The 14,581-nt window shown below is 53.6% G+C and overlaps 3 protein-coding genes and 3 non-coding genes across 6 annotated transcripts; 5 read left to right on the forward strand and 1 right to left on the reverse strand.

The window, feature by feature from the left end:
* Window positions 1-50: 50 nt before the first annotated feature.
* On the forward strand, window positions 51-4,065 carry LOC128799690 (ras-related protein Rab-42-like). Its single transcript, XM_053964273.1, has 5 exons — window positions 51-178; window positions 410-511; window positions 1,139-1,342; window positions 2,755-2,960; window positions 3,651-4,065. Exons 3-5 carry the CDS (start codon window positions 1,262-1,264, stop codon window positions 4,063-4,065), a joined length of 702 nt encoding a protein of 233 aa, XP_053820248.1. The 5' UTR covers window positions 51-178; window positions 410-511; window positions 1,139-1,261.
* Window positions 83-199, forward strand: LOC128799991 (small nucleolar RNA SNORA61). The gene has a single exon (XR_008434892.1). It is a non-coding gene; the product is annotated as a small nucleolar RNA SNORA61 (small nucleolar RNA).
* LOC128799998 (small nucleolar RNA SNORD99) lies at window positions 940-1,010 on the forward strand. Its single transcript, XR_008434898.1, has one exon. It is a non-coding gene; the product is annotated as a small nucleolar RNA SNORD99 (small nucleolar RNA).
* Window positions 4,066-4,516: 451 nt separating the features above from the next.
* On the forward strand, window positions 4,517-6,295 carry LOC128799860 (ras-related protein Rab-39B-like). The gene is made up of 2 exons (XM_053964680.1): window positions 4,517-4,746; window positions 5,565-6,295. The coding sequence occupies exons 1-2, from the start codon at window positions 4,532-4,534 to the stop codon at window positions 5,995-5,997; spliced, it is 648 nt and encodes a 215-aa protein (XP_053820655.1). The 5' UTR covers window positions 4,517-4,531; the 3' UTR covers window positions 5,998-6,295.
* Window positions 6,296-7,450: 1,155 nt separating this feature from the next.
* TAF12 (TATA-box binding protein associated factor 12) lies at window positions 7,451-14,064 on the reverse strand. Its single transcript, XM_053964368.1, has 6 exons — window positions 13,996-14,064; window positions 10,985-11,236; window positions 9,731-9,808; window positions 8,856-8,970; window positions 8,589-8,677; window positions 7,451-7,913 (listed from the first exon to the last, which is right to left on the reverse strand). Exons 2-6 carry the CDS (start codon window positions 11,150-11,152, stop codon window positions 7,878-7,880), a joined length of 486 nt encoding a protein of 161 aa, XP_053820343.1. The 5' UTR covers window positions 11,153-11,236; window positions 13,996-14,064; the 3' UTR covers window positions 7,451-7,877.
* A 378-nt stretch (window positions 14,065-14,442) lies between these two features.
* Window positions 14,443-14,572, forward strand: LOC128799995 (U11 spliceosomal RNA). Its single transcript, XR_008434896.1, has one exon. It is a non-coding gene; the product is annotated as a U11 spliceosomal RNA (small nuclear RNA).
* Window positions 14,573-14,581: the final 9 nt, after the last annotated feature.

Below are 14,581 nucleotides of genomic sequence, written 5' to 3' on the forward strand. Positions count from 1 at the left end.
GTCCTGGGTGTTCCAGAGCTCACCCATCTGATGGATAAACCCAGGTGAGAGGGTAGTACCCTTGCTGGATCTCCACAGCCCATCCCTCCAAATCCCTTTCCCATCAGATCTGAATACCGATCTTGTGGTCGAAAAAGGAGGAAGAGTAACATTCATGCTGGTCTTGGGCTCTCTGCAGGTGTGTCCTGTGCAGAGAGGGGCCACTAGGAAGACAGGCTGCACCAGCCTCACTATTTTGGGAATTTGTTGGGAAGGAAACTCCTAGTCAGGAGACGGGATAAACGTTGGGCACAGGGCGCAGACGTGCCATGAGGGTTGGGGGGTTGGAATTTGTCCGGGAATATCTGAGCTATAGATTTACAGTGACCCATTGGCTTCAGGCACTAAACTCTGGCTGCTGTCTTTTCAGCAATAACTCTGTGGAAAAAGGTGAAAACCTGTGAGCCCTGTCCCAAGGGCTTCAGCTTCCCATAGGACCTGAGTTGTGGGAAAGCTGCAGTGTGTGGAACATGTGAGTGTCCTCTGGGGAACTCCGGTGTTGGGTTGGGCAGTAAGTGTAAACTAGGTACTGGGAGGATATTCTTGGCTGTGAGGGTGATGAGGCCCTGGTTACCCAGAGAAGCTGTGGTTGCAACCATCCAGGGCCAGGTTGGATGGGGCTTAGGCCACCCTGGTCTGGTGGACGGTATCCCTGCCCATGGCAGGGTGTGGAATGGGGTGAGCTTTTAAGGTGCCTTCTAACCCAAACCATTCTGGGATTGTATGATCTGGAGTGGGGTCTGGAGGACAAGGGACAGTTCAAGCTGACTGTGCTGGAAGTGGCCAGTTTTTCACCTGGACTATGCAGGTGGGAATGATCAACCTTGTTTCAGAGGCTTTTAATTGGCAAAGAGTTGTGATCTGCAGTGCAGGGTGTGGGTGAGATCAGTGTCAGTGCAGCCTGGTCCATGATGATTCCCAAGTCTGGAGACTGTTGGATGAGTCCTGCGGATATGGGGCTGAGGCCAGGCATGAGCTACCCAAAACCACAGGGCAGGGAGGGGACATCCAGGAGTTCTGGTATGTGGATGGAATCTGACACAGCACAGAGCCTGACTGCTCATCACTCAGCTGGATTCTTTTTTATCTCTTTTTTCAGGTCTAAGCAGAGGCTGAACCATCCCTGAGGGACTTGGTGCTGCAGTTCCAAACTGTTCTTTCCCAGTCCTCTCCTCCAGAAGTGGGAGCTCTGCAGAGCCAGATCCTGGCTCCTTCCTGAGCTATGAGCTCCACCAAGTGGGACCAGCTGCTTCTGGGCTCCACTTACCTGCAGTGGAGGGAGATGGAACTGGTTTGGCTCCAGGTGTTGCTGAAGCTCCCGTTCAGATGCTCCACATGGAAGAACAGTCTGTTCCATGGAGTTTTCTCAGGAGAGGGTCTGGATATTAAATACTTGATTAGAGCAGGGAGCCAGTAATGCCTAGTTGGTGTGTTTGATCCCTGTATGGGTCATTCACTTAAGAGCTGGACTCAGTGATCCACGTGGGTCCCTTCCAACTTGGAATATTCTGTGTGTGTGATAAGTGTTTGAATAAATGCAATTATTTCAAATCCTTGTGGTGTCTCCTGTGTTTGAGTTGCATTGGGATAGGATGAGGCTGGGCTGGCTCTGACCCATGGAGGCTGAGCATCCCCTTCCAGTGGAGTTCACCAGTGCTCAGAAGCGAGTTCCTGTGCTTGCTGCAGCACCTGCCAGTGGGGTATGCCCCACAGCCCTTGGCAGGGGTCCCTGGAATGCAGAAACACCTGGGCCTTCATGGGGGTGCTAAAGCAGCTCCTTGCAACCTTGGGATGTTCCAACACCCGGAGCTGGAGCCTTGGTGACTGTGGTTGCCTGTTTTCTCACCATGGAGAAAAATGGGTTGTGGGTAGCCACAGCCTCTTGAGTTGGAGCCACTCTTTATTTCTGTCCCTGGATTGCTGGGCTGTGGCAAAATCCCTCAGCCTGAGGTAAATTTTTGTCCTGGAATATTGAGCTGGTGCCTCTGACTCAGTTCTAAGTCTCCTACCTGCAGGTCTTGAGAGCCCCTCCCTGTGGAGCATATCCCACTTCTCCCAGGATCTTGGCTTCTGGGGGACACCAGTGAGTCTCTGCACTCACTGCCTGACTGTCCCTGTTGTCACCAAAGCCAGGCAGCAGAGACGTGAGGGGCTGCTAGTAGAGGTAGACATGCGGAGCTGGCATGTGGCAACACTAAACAACATTCTGGTGACAGCAAATGAAGACTAAATGCCAGTGTGATTAGAGCTGAACCTGTGTTGCTGAAGTTTGAAATGCTGGGCTGTTGCTAGGGTTTGTGTTTTGGAGTTTGGTGGTTGGGAAACAGGTAAATGGACAAAAATAGTTTTAAAAACAGAATTGAAAAGGCAAGTAAATGAATTCAGTGATTTTCTTGAGTAGTTAAAAGAGCTATGCAGCAGCTCCTAACCCTTTTTTGGATGTACACCTGGGAAGAACACTTAAATTTTCCTCAGTGTTACTGGGAAGGATGAGGACGGCGCTAGCAGCTGCTCCCTCCCAAACTGTTTGTTTGTCTGCCCGGGTGACTGCGGGGCCAGAGCCGGCCCTGTCCTCCGGTGGGGTGGGGACAAGGGTGGAGACCTGTCCTGTCGCTGCTAGCACAGCAGGAACGCAGTGGTCGGGATCTGGTCAGCTCAGCCATGGAGACAGTGACAGATTCCCCCCAGGATCCTGACCCCGAGGGACACTTGCAGTTCCGTGTCATCGTGCTGGGGGACACAGCTGTGGGCAAGTCCTCACTGCTGCGCTGCTTCACTGACGGGCCAGGTGGGGGTCCTGGTGGGGCAGCCACCCCCAGCCCCACCGTCGGCGTCGAGTTCTACAGCCGGACTATCCTGGTGCCACCCATCGGCAAGGCCAAGCTGCAGCTCTGGGACACGGCCGGCCAGGAGCGGTTCAGGTGAGGTGGGTGTGCGGGCCCCAGCACCGCACCGCGTCATCCTCCCATCCTGGCGTGTTCGTAAATCCCCAGCTGGGTGTGCAGGGACAGGCAGCAATGGCTCGCTGGGATGGTGATACCTAGGGGCCAGTGACACCTTGTGCTGAGCTTGCAGTGATACTGGAGCTGTTCAGGGGAGCAGTCAAGGGAGCAGGGCCGGGTGCTCGTTCCTGAGTGCTGGCGGGCTGGGGCTGGGTGGTTTCTTTCCTGATTGCATCAGGCTGAAGCCAGGAGCACCTGGGAGTGTGAGACAGGTTCAAATGGGGCACGAAGGGCTGAAGACCAAAGTGCTGTGGCTGGAGCTGGGCTCCCAGGCCCTCCCCATCCCTGGGAACCTTTTGGGGACCCCAAGGTTGGCTCTGGTGGTGCCATATTTCTGTCCAGTGCTGCCCCATCCCCACTGCATCTGGGGCTAGTGCGGGGATAAACAGTACCACAGAGTCCCTGAAAACCCCAAAGGTCTCCTCTAGAGCCCCCCAGTCTGGGGAGAGGGATGCTGAACAGAAAACGGTGATGTAAATGGCCAAGAGAGGTCTCCCTTTTCCACTCCTGAGGTCCGACCTGTCAACTAAAAATCTCCCAAGCCCCATCCTAGGGTTGTCAGTGTTAGAGCTTCCCAATATCCTTTGAAAACCTGCTGGGTATGCACAGATCCATCACCAGGTCCTTCTATCGGAGTGCGGCGGGGGTGCTGCTGGTGTTTGACCTCACCAACCGGGAGTCTTTTGAGCACGTTCCTGAGTGGTATCACCAGGCTGCGGGGGACCAGCTGCCTGCCTTTGTCCTGGTGGGACACAAATGTGACCTGGTGGCTGAACGAGCCGTGTCAGCAGAGGAAGCTGGACACCTCGCCACCACTCTGGGCATGGCCTTTGTGGAGACCTCAGCCCTCAGCAACCTTAACGTGGAGTTGGCCTTCCAGACGCTGGCTGGAGGTATCCAGCAGGCACTGGGCCGGGGGATCCTTGCCCCACACCAGGGATGTGATGGCATCAGGCTCATCCCCAGCCAGAGTCGCTGCCAGCCCTTGGCAGGGAGGGAGCCCCGGGAGCGCTGCCAGTGCTGATGGGGATAGGGGGACGTGGGATCCCAAATTGTGGGGATGCTTCTCTCTACACCCAGCACCTGCAGCCCTTGGGTGATTATGGGGTTGGGTCTCCCACCTGTTTTTAATAAACCTATGGCTTTTCCACACTAAATAAAGGCTGTGCCAAGCACTGCATCCCAGGCAGGGGCACAGCACTCAATCCATTGCATGGGGGATCCTCTGCTTTGGGGGGCATCACTGGTGGAGCAACAGCTCCCCTTGTCTGGGACACTTTTCAGGGTGTCCCGTCCATAGGAAAATGGGAGCAGGCACCCCTCAGTGCTTCCAGCTGGATGGAGCCAAAATAAAGGGGACAAAGGGGCTCCAAAGGGGCTACACAGCACCGACGGTACTGGGAACGCCTCCTGGGTGGAGGAGCTCCCTGCCTGCCTGAACACGCTCCTGGTGCGGGGGTGGCAGGTCCTGGCAGCCAGCAGAGGCACCGATGGAGCCACGGTGGCAGTACCAGTTCCGGGTAATCATGCTGGGGGACTCGACAGTGGGGAAATCCTCGCTGTTGCGGTGCTACACCGAGGGTGTCTTCCTGGACGCAGTCAACCAGACGGTGGGGGTGGACTTCTACGTCCAATTCGTGGAGCTGGAGCCGGGGCTGCAAGTGAAGCTGCAGTTCTGGGACACAGCTGGGCAGGAGAGGTTCAGGTGGGTCCATTGTGTCGGGAGGGGTGGTGGAGATGGGTGTCCCCCTCCAGATTTGGGGTGGAGTGTTGTGATTCCAAGCCCAAGGAGTTTGTTGATGTGGCTGTGTTCCCACTTGTCCCTTTGGGTGAGGAACCACCATGTCAAAAGCCAAGGGAAAGGAGCCCCTGGGACTGCCTTGTAAGCCCTTGCTCCAGCTCTAAAGGGGGTATAGTGCTCCCCCAAGAACCCCCCTGCCACACCAGCTGCAGAGGGGCTGGGAAACAGCTGGGAGCCCACTGAGTGCTGGGCAAAACATCTTCCTCAGCTCAGTTGCTAGGAGCCTTCACCCCTCACTGTGGGGCTGCCGCCACCAGCCAGGCAGCTCCTGGGGACAGGAAAGCTTAAGAGATGTGGCTGCAGGGGATGGGAGAGTGGCAGATCTGGGTTTGCAGGAATGGGAAAGTTCCAGGACTTCTGCAGCAGAGATGGGAAAGTACTGGGGACATGGCAGCAGGGACAGAAGAGTTCCAGGACCATGACAGCAGGGATGGTGGAGCCCTGGGGACATGGCTGCAGACACAGGGGCACTAGGGGGTTGTGGCTGCAGGAGAGAGATGAGCTTTGGTGGCTGAGCACGGACAGAGCTGCCCCTGGAGCTCTCATTGACACTGCAATAGGCTGATCTCATGGTGCTTTGAACACAAGGTGCTGCTTGCAGGAGCAGGAGCAGGTCCTAGCCAGGGTCACTCTGTGGGCAGGGAACATGCTGCTCGAGGTGGCACAGGAAACCCCAGGGGCCACTCACTCTCACTCCCCTGCTCTTGGTGCCCCCACCCCAGGTCTGTGACTCGCGCCTATTACCGCAACTCTGCCGGGGGGATGCTGCTTTTCGACATCACCAACCGCACGTCCTTTGAGAACATCCGGCGATGGCACCAGGAGGTGACTGACACGATTCAGCCCTTCCGCATGGTCTTCCTGCTGGTGGGGCACAAGAGTGACCTGGCTGGGCAGCGCCGGGTGGGCCAGAGGGAGGCGGAGAAGTTGGCGGCCTCACTGGGTGTCCAGTACGTGGAGACGTCAGCCAAAGATGCTTCCAATGTGGTCCAGGCCTTCCAGATGCTGACAGTGGCCATTTACCAAGCGCTGCAGACGGGGCGGTTGGTGGCCAGCGAGGCGTGGGATGGGGTGAAAAGCAGCATCCCACTGCCGGTGCTGCCCAAGGCTCAGGCACTGGAGAAGGAGGAGAAGCGGAAGAGATGCTCATGCTAGAGCTGAGGACACTGGCAAGGCAGGGACATGCTGGGCTCAGGAAGGGAAGTGGATATGGAACAGCCAGGCACAGGCAGAGGCGGCATGGCCATATTAAATACCTCTGGTCACCCTCTGCCTGCGTTTTCCTGGGAAAAAGGAAGCGTGTTGGAAGGGTGAAGTCCCCCGGTGGAACCCCACAGGCCTGCAGAGGTCAATGTTACCCCTTCCCCTATTCTCTCTTGTACTGACTGAGATTCCAGTCATAAAGCCCTAAATCTTTAAATCTTTCCAAATAGAATTAAAACTGACAAATTTATCATGGAACTCAGATGATGTATCTACCACTCTGGCTGAGTACATGCCTAGTTGAGTCCAAAGCAAAAATAACCACATACCATTCTAAGGAAATGCCCACTTTCCCTTTCAGATTAATCTTCATACAATATAATTAAAAAAAAAAAAAAAAAAAAAAAAAAATTTCTCTACAAGGCTGCAGAAAGGAGCTCTCCAGGCTCCTCATCCCACAGTGACATGAGGAGTGAGCCCCGGATGGTCATGGAATCACTTCACCTACCCTGGGTTTCCCTGCAGGTATTGGGAGCCTCCAGAGAACTGGACAAGGAGGATGAGTCCAGCTCTGCCTTAGGGCTGCAGGAGCCTTCCTGTCGTGCAGGGGTTTGCAGTGCTGTCAACTCCTGCATCCCCACAACAGCCCTCACAGCTTCCCTGAGGTCTGAGCAGAGCAGCAGGAACAGTCAGGGGCATGTGGTCTTTTCAATGTCCAGGCACAGACAGAATCTGGGGGACTCTGACTTCCTGCTCTGTCACAACATCCCCCTCCCAGCAGTCCAAATATCCTAGCAATAGGTTGGAGGTCAGGAGGGAAGTGACTGACCTGGTCATCCTGACTGGCAAGTGAGGGACTGGCCAAATCCTTGTGGTCTAGAAGAGTCTGGAGGGGAGGAAAGCTCTGGAAGAGCAGCTGAGGGTACTTGGTTTTTTCACCCTGGAGGAAATAGGGGAGATCACCAGCATCTGCAGCTCCTCATAAGGGACACCTCCAGTCTCTGCTCCCTGTGACCAGAGACAGGACTCGAGGGAACAGCTGAAGCTGTGTCAAGGGAGGGAGAGATTGCGTATTAGGAAACAGCTCTTCCCTCAAGGGTGCTCGGGCAATGGCCAGGCTCTCCAGGGAATAGGCACAGCCCCAAGGCTGCCACAGCTCCAAAGAGCGCTGGACAGTGCTCTCAGGCATAGGGTGGGATTGGTGGGGTGTCCTGGGCAGACCAGGGGCTGGGCTCAATAATCTTTGGGGATCTTTTCCAGCTCAGGATATTCCACGATTCTGCTTCCTGTAAACTCTCAGGAGATCTCCCACAGAACAGCACCACACACAGAGCCGAGGTGACAGGTACCTTGCCATGCCACCCTGTACAATACTGCCTAAAGAGCACAAGCCTGTGCCAGCAGCTTAGAATAATTTCTTTATTCATGTAAAACAAACGCAAGTATTTATATAAACACTGACATTACAAAGTACTGGAACAGGTAGGGGCAGGAAGGAGGAAACAAAAACCTCTACAGATGCTTCTAATACTGTCCCACACACGATCAAATGCTCTGTCCCTTGGATAATCACTTGTACAATAAACCACTTTCAAGTCACAAATATAAGTCTGTTTGAGATATGTCGCAGTCTGAGGAGGAACGAGAACAGGGCGTAGAATGTTTTTGGCAGGTCTCCTCATCAAGGCAAGATATTGCTGCACCATTAATAAAAAATAGATGCTTCTCTGTAAAGCATTAAAAAAATATCCCACAGGTGACATCATGGAGGCTTCAGTGGAGCAGTAGGTATCCCAAACTGCACTGGTGGTGTCTCCGGCTCTGTCCAGGGGCTATTTCTTGGTAGTTTTGCGGATCAGTGCCATTCTCTGCAACAAGAGAGGGAAAACCACAGGAAGCTGAGCAGCTCAGAGCAGGTGACTGCACAACCACCCACAGCAGAAACAAGGCATCCCAGGTGCTCCCAGGACGCTGCCTGACTTGCTTCCACACAGGTCTTTCAGGTCTGTTTGAATCTTAATGGGGTTCCAGGCTGAAGAGGAGAAGGAAGTATCTGTGCTGCTCCACTTGGCAACCTGGGCCAGTGGAATCAAAGCCCATCTCAAGGTTCCCCCCTCTGCCCAGTGGGAGCTGCAGCATCACCCATGAACCCACTGCAGGGCAGCTCCTTCTAGGCTCTGACCATGGCTTAAAAACCAATGGTCCAATGCAGTTTAAAAGCAAAATTAAGGGTGTTTTCATTCCCTTTGCACAGAGATGGAGTTGCCAGAGGCAGCCGAGAAGTGCCTGTGTGCAGCTCCTAGTTGATTTTAACCCTCCCAAGCTCCTCAGCACCAAGAGCTGCTGCTTCTCTTAGGGCAAAGCCAACATAGCTGAGGAGACACAGCAACCTCAACCCGCTGCACAAACGGATCAGGAGGCTCTGAAAGTCTTTTCCGGTCTGAATGACTTGGAAGAGACCACTAATTCAGTGCCAGGAGGCTATGACCACCATCCTCATACCAGCCTTCCATGTGATTCCTGGTGTTGGGAGGGCTCCTTACCTGTTTGTGAGCTTCTGTAGTGCAGGCTTTTTTGTAGGGCCTGATTTCTTCAGAACCAAAGCCTGGGATCCACATGTTCCACTGGCGCTCTGGAATTCACAGAATGGTTTCAGTTGGAAGAGACATTAAAGCTCATCCACTTCCAAACCCTTGCCACGGGCAGGGATGCATTATCTACTCACAGGCTTCCACCACAGCTATGCCCTGGCTCCAGGAGGAGCTGAGAGCTGGGGGTAGAAGTGAAAAAAACAGAGAAGAGTCACTCACCAAGGTGCAACTGGACATCTTTGACTTCCAGAGTGTTGGACTTGCGGTGCCGTGCAAGCTGGCAGGCGGCTGTCACCACACTCTCAATGAAGTCATCGGCGATCTGTAGCAGCATCTATGGTGGAACAAGGGCAACGACCACTCTGGTCAGCACCGAGCAGTTGAAATTATGTGTGAAGATGAAAACAAGCCCTGGTATTTAGAAATACAGACTGTCCTGAATTGAGAGGGACCTGCAAGGATCATCCAGGCCAGCTCCTGGCCCTGCACAGGACACCCCAGCAATCCCCATTCTGTGCCTGAGAGTGTTGTCCAAATGCTCCTTGAGTCTGGCCGCCTGGGGAGCTGGCATTGCCTGGGGAGCCTGGTCAGTCCCCAGCACCCTCTGGGGGAAGAACCCTTCCCTGATCTCCAGCCTGATGCTGCTCCAGTCATTCCCTGGCTCCTGTCCCTGTCACAGGCAGCAGAGATCGGAGCTGCCTCTTGGGAGGAGCTGCAGCCCCCATTGAGTTCTGCCCTCAATCTCCTCTGCTCCAGCTGAACACACCAAATGCCCTCAGTCGCTCCTCTTGTGGTCCCTCCTGATCCTTCCCCATCTTCAGAGTCTCCATTGGGAGCCCTGTAATAGCTTTAGATCTTGTATTGTGGTGTCCAAAATTCCACTCAAAGGAGTGGATTTCATAGGTGTTTGCTGCAATTGCTGTTTTAAAAGCCTTTTTTGGGACTGGGATGCAGAAAACCAGGGATGGCTGAAGGCTGCATGGGAAAATAAGTGTTACATGAACCAATGCTCCCTCCTTGGACAAAGGGCCACTGATCTGTGACAAATTACAAATTAACTCTGTCTGCAGTCCCTTCCACGGGTTGAAACCTACTTCTTCCACATCTTCATCCAGCTGCTCATTCGGATCCACCTCACGCACCAGGTCCTGCAATTTCTTCTTGGTTAAAACCTGAGTGTGTGAGAGGAGAGGAAGGATTTACTGCCCTGCTCCAGCAAAGAAGCTGCCCGTGGAGCGCAGCCACAATCACAACCACAACCACCTCCTCCCCCATGCCCCCAGGGCCGAGTCACACTGCTCAGGAATGGCAGAGATAAGAAATATCAGGTGTTAAGGAGTAATTTTCAAGCACCAGTGGTTGCTCTGGACAGCAACTGGAGTGCAGCAGCCAGAATAAATGTTTCCAGCAGAAAAATGCTGCTGGCAAGGAGTGAAAAGGCAAAACTACAAGTGTTAAGATGCAGACAGCAAGTGCAATCAGTGTATCAGTGACTAAAGTTGTGCCCAGGGCATGAGGGAAGCATTTCCACGGCTCTAGCACTTATCAGCTTTAGTGCTTCAGACGGAAAACAGAGTTGTGGGAGTGCTGGGTTATTCTAGGGCAGTCAGATGTGGCAGGAGCAGAAACCACACTGGGCTGAACAACAGGATGCCGAGTCTTAAAAGATATGGATGGAAGTTGTCAGCCTGGTCGGGTCAACCAGACACAGATGGGAAATTCCTGCCCTTCCTCATTCCTTCACTGCTGTGGCTGTTTTATGCTGGGTTTTAGTGCGCTTCCAAAGAGTCTGGGTGCCAGCAAAGCCATCAGAGAGCAATGCTGGGGCATTCCCTGGGCAGCAGTTTGTTTTATGCACATCAAAGGCTCCGTGCCAGGCTGAGTTGGAAGAGACCTTAAAGCTCACCCCATTCCACCCCCTGCCATGGGCAGGGACACCTTCCACTATCCCAGGCTGCTCCAAGCCCCATGCAGCCTGGCCTTGGACACTCTCAGGGATGGGGCAGCCACAGTTTCTCTGGGCAACCTGCACCTCACCACCCACTTCTCCCCATATTTTTCCCATCTAAACCCCATTTAAAAATAACTTCCCCTGTCACACCCCAATATACACTTTCCTAAGACTGGAAAAACCTCTACACCTACAGCATCCAAACCCCATCCAGCCAGGAAGCACCTGGGAGAGAGAAACTCTGTAAAGAAGTTTTGTTCACTTGGTAACTGATAATTTAATAAACATTATATTCCTGCTGGTGATTTAAAGGCAGCGAATGAAGCCACACGCAAGTCTGTGATAATTGTGATGCCTGAGCATCATCCCTATGGTCCCAAAGTTGGGATGGAATTACCTGGTTGCTTTCAGGACTGAGCCGCCCTCCTCCACTGGGCGTCCCTGGCATCTTTGCCACAGTGGTGCTGTTGGCCATGGAGCTCTGCGGGGGGGTGCTGGCTGGTTCTGGCTTGATTGAGGAGAAGTTGGAGAGGTTGATCAAGGCAGAAGGGCCAAACTGGTTCATAATCTGTTGGGCTTTAGCTTTTAGATCATAAAGCTTGTCTAGGTCCTGCTTCTTCTTGGGGTTGTGGGGATCCAAACCAATCAACTGGAAAGGGAGAGGAAAGCCACGGTTAGCAAATAGCAGGAATTCAGCAGGGTGAACAGGTCTTTGTCCAGAGAAAACTGCAGTGTTCTGACAGGCCCTGCAGCTTACAGATCAGGAATGTCTGCTCACAGCATGAAGGGAGAAGTGATGCTTAGTAGCAGAGAAAACCTTCCCTGGTGTACAGAAAATTAAGTTTTCCAGCATCACAGCGGCTGCATGCTGGTGACAGCAGCACTGACCCACCCACCCATTCATCCCATGAGCTGAACCCCTCCACATCCACCCCACATAGCCTTCCTGAACCCATTTCCCACAAAGAACAGACCACCCAGAGCAGATTTAACTGCAGGACACGGCTTGTTCCTGCTGCAGCAGCTTGGAATCCCTCACCCCCACAATCCAGAGCCCTGGAGAGAAAGCAGGACCCAGCCTCCCTGGGATCTCACTTTTGGCAGCATCACGCTCACAGCCCGGCCTGTAGTAACCTCTCCATGTGGGATTGACAACATTGGTTCATTTTGGGTTCTGAGAACATAATCTGGTGCTCAGAGGGGGAGGAACATGTGTGTGCCCACACTGGGCAATTGACAGCCACAGGAAATGGAGTGGGAGTTCACCCAGTGGTGAAGTACAAGTGGATTGTGCGGTTACACAGATCCTCCAGGTGCTGAAGTTACTCAGGTGTTGGTCATGGGGTGAACACTGACTGGCACCTCCTCTGTTCCTGCTCTAAGCCTCAGGCTCAATGAAGTTTTGCTCTCTCTTCACTGTTCCATGACAGGAAATTCATCCAAACCCTGCACCTTCCACTACCACAACCACCGTGGGCAGCATCGATGGGTCTGTCACAAGAAAGAGAGTTTAAGGAACGGTTTGATGGCAAAGCCTCTTGTGGTGGGGCCAGTGATGGCTGAGAAGCTAAGGTTGAACTCACAAAAAGAGTTTGTTCAACCAGCTTTACAGGATATTCACATACAGCGTCTGTGCCCTGATCTACAAATAGACATTTCCCTTCATCAAAGCAAGCCTGGTTAGTTTGGATTAATTAATTAATATCAAAACCCACACAAAAAAAGTACATGAGAGAATTTAGAAGCTTTAATGCTTCACTCCAATGCACACTCATGCACCTGCGGACACGGAGCCCTTTGAGGGGAATTTATGTCCCTGACACCCTTCTGCAGTGTCCTCGGCAAGTTTCCAGCTCCATTTAAGTTGAATTAACAATAGAAAATTATTATGCTCACACCCTAAACCCCTCAGCTGGCACTTCTGGCTGAGAAGTCCAGCACAAGACTGCGAGGGACCTTCAGTCTTGCCTTTAGCTGGGGTTCACCCCACGCCTCACTTCACAGATCCACAAAGCAGGAATTCCTACCCACTATGTAGGGAAAGAAACATCAAAATCCTCAGACACAAACCCCCAATATCCTTGGGCAGAAGCACTTTAGCAGCATAAAGTGATTTTCCTGGTTTATTCCAAGATATCACTGCACCTTTCACATGCCACTAAGATCCCTGAACACAAAACTTATGGGAGGAACAGATTCACAAGGTAAATCCCACATGCCAGCCCCATTTACTTACAGCTATCTGAGTGTCTAGATCTTTAATTACATCAGCAACTGCTGTGAGCCCAGTGAGTGGAGAAGCCATAGCCCACACCCTTCCCAGAATGTCACCAGTCAGCGTTACCTACTCTGGCATCCTCCTCTTCCACATAACTCTCATTCCTACAGAAACACCAGATATTTTTTGTATCACCCATTCTATATAAAATGGTTAGAGGAAACAGTTTCACAAATTGTCCACACTACAGTGCCACAGATTGCATTGTCAGAAAAGATCACACAGTTTCTGCTGCAGAGGACAAGAATCCCATAGGAATTGTGAAGAAAAATGTGGTCAAACTCCATTTTTCTGCCACGAAACAGAGCATCCTGGTACCTGCTGATGTACAGGTAAGCCCAGATCCTCACAGCAGCAGCTCCCTCCAGGGCAAGAGGAGGTTTGGGTGCTGCAATCAGCACCACAAATTGTTCAGTTCTGCAACAGCACAGCATTAGAGCTGTAACTAAAATCCATGTTAATGACAAACAACACATTCACTGGAGTGCTCAGGTGGCTCCCACTTCCATTGACCATAGTGATTTTTACTAAATATTTAAATACAATCATAGAATCTCAGAACGGTTTGGGTGGGAAGAAATTCTAACGTCATCTCATTCCATCCCCTGCCACGGGCAGGGACACTTTCCACCGTCCAAGGTGGCTACAAGCCCCGTCAAACCTGGCCTTGAGCACTTCCAGGGATGAAGCACCCACAGTCTCCCTGGGCAACCTGTGCCAGGGCGCCACCACCCTCACGGGCATTCCTTCCTAGTAACCGATCTATCCCTGCGCTCTGGCAGCGGGGAGCCATTCTCCTTGTCCTTTCCCTCCAGGTCCTTGTCCAAAGTTCCTCTTCAGCTCCCCAGGAGCCCCTTCGGCTGGAAGGGGCTCTAAGAATATCCCCGGGGCCTTCTCTTCTCCAGGCTGAACATCCCCAGCTTAAAGCGCTCACCCCACGGAGACTACCGGGATGGGAACGAATCCCCCTCCCAGTGCAAAACGTCCCCGCCGGGAGTCGCGGGGCAAAGCGAAGGTCACCGACCGCCACCGGGCCGGCTCGGCGCTCACTCTTGTGCTCCCTCCCGGATTTGCCACAGCCGGTGTGGAATCCCTAGGTGGTCCGCGCAGCCCCCTCGAGCCCCCCGTACCTCCCCATGACCCGCGGGCACTCCGAAGCCCCGCCGCCACGGCCGCGCTCCCTCCGCCGCCCGCCGACACTCGGCAGCGCTTCCGCTTCCGGCCGGGAGCGAGTCCCCTGCGCGCGCGCGCATCACCGCCAATCAGGAGCGAGTTCGCCTGTGCGCGCGTGCGCGCCATGGCGCTCCCGCCAAAAGCGCTCCCCCGCCCCGCGCCGCTTCAGGGAAGAGGTGTGCCCAGCATGCCCCGCGCGATTTGCATAACCCCGGCCGGCTAAAAAGCGGAGAAAACGGCGCTTTTTTGAGGGAAAGCTACAGAAATGGCGATAAGAAATGAGATGAGGAAGGATGAAAGAATAGATGTACCGAACGCCATGTTTAGTATCTGCGGCGTGTGTCGCCCTGTCCTGCCAGCACACCGGAGCTTTCCCCTTTTGGGTGGGGACAAACGCGAACTCCAAAAAGGGCTTCTGCCGTGCGTGGCACGGGGGGGGCTGCGCGCCGCCCCCGCGGAATCGACATCAAGAGATTTCGGAAGCACAATTTTTGTGAGGGAGGGCTGCTGGTAACCGCTCGTTCCGGCACCCCGGCACCGGTG

The sequence above is a fragment of the Vidua chalybeata genome, chromosome 25 (genome assembly GCF_026979565.1).
Source record: "Vidua chalybeata isolate OUT-0048 chromosome 25, bVidCha1 merged haplotype, whole genome shotgun sequence".
NCBI lineage: Eukaryota > Metazoa > Chordata > Aves > Passeriformes > Viduidae > Vidua > Vidua chalybeata.

Coding starts and splice junctions, on each gene's coding strand:
- LOC128799690 (XM_053964273.1), top strand. CDS start 1,262: ATGAGCTCCACCAAGTGGGACCAGCTGCTTCTGGGCTCCACTTACCTG. Junction 1,343..2,754: donor TGGAACTGGTTTGGCTCCAG/GTGTTGCTGAAG, acceptor GGACACTTGCAG/TTCCGTGTCATCGTGCTGGG. Junction 2,961..3,650: donor GCCGGCCAGGAGCGGTTCAG/GTGAGGTGGGTG, acceptor GGGTATGCACAG/ATCCATCACCAGGTCCTTCT.
- LOC128799860 (XM_053964680.1), top strand. CDS start 4,532: ATGGAGCCACGGTGGCAGTACCAGTTCCGGGTAATCATGCTGGGGGAC. Junction 4,747..5,564: donor GCTGGGCAGGAGAGGTTCAG/GTGGGTCCATTG, acceptor CCCCCACCCCAG/GTCTGTGACTCGCGCCTATT.
- TAF12 (XM_053964368.1), bottom strand. CDS start 11,152: ATGAACCAGTTTGGCCCTTCTGCCTTGATCAACCTCTCCAACTTCTCC. Junction 9,809..10,984: donor TCAGTCCTGAAAGCAACCAG/GTAATTCCATCC, acceptor TCACACACTCAG/GTTTTAACCAAGAAGAAATT. Junction 8,678..8,855: donor AGATGTCCAGTTGCACCTTG/GTGAGTGACTCT, acceptor TGTGAATTCCAG/AGCGCCAGTGGAACATGTGG.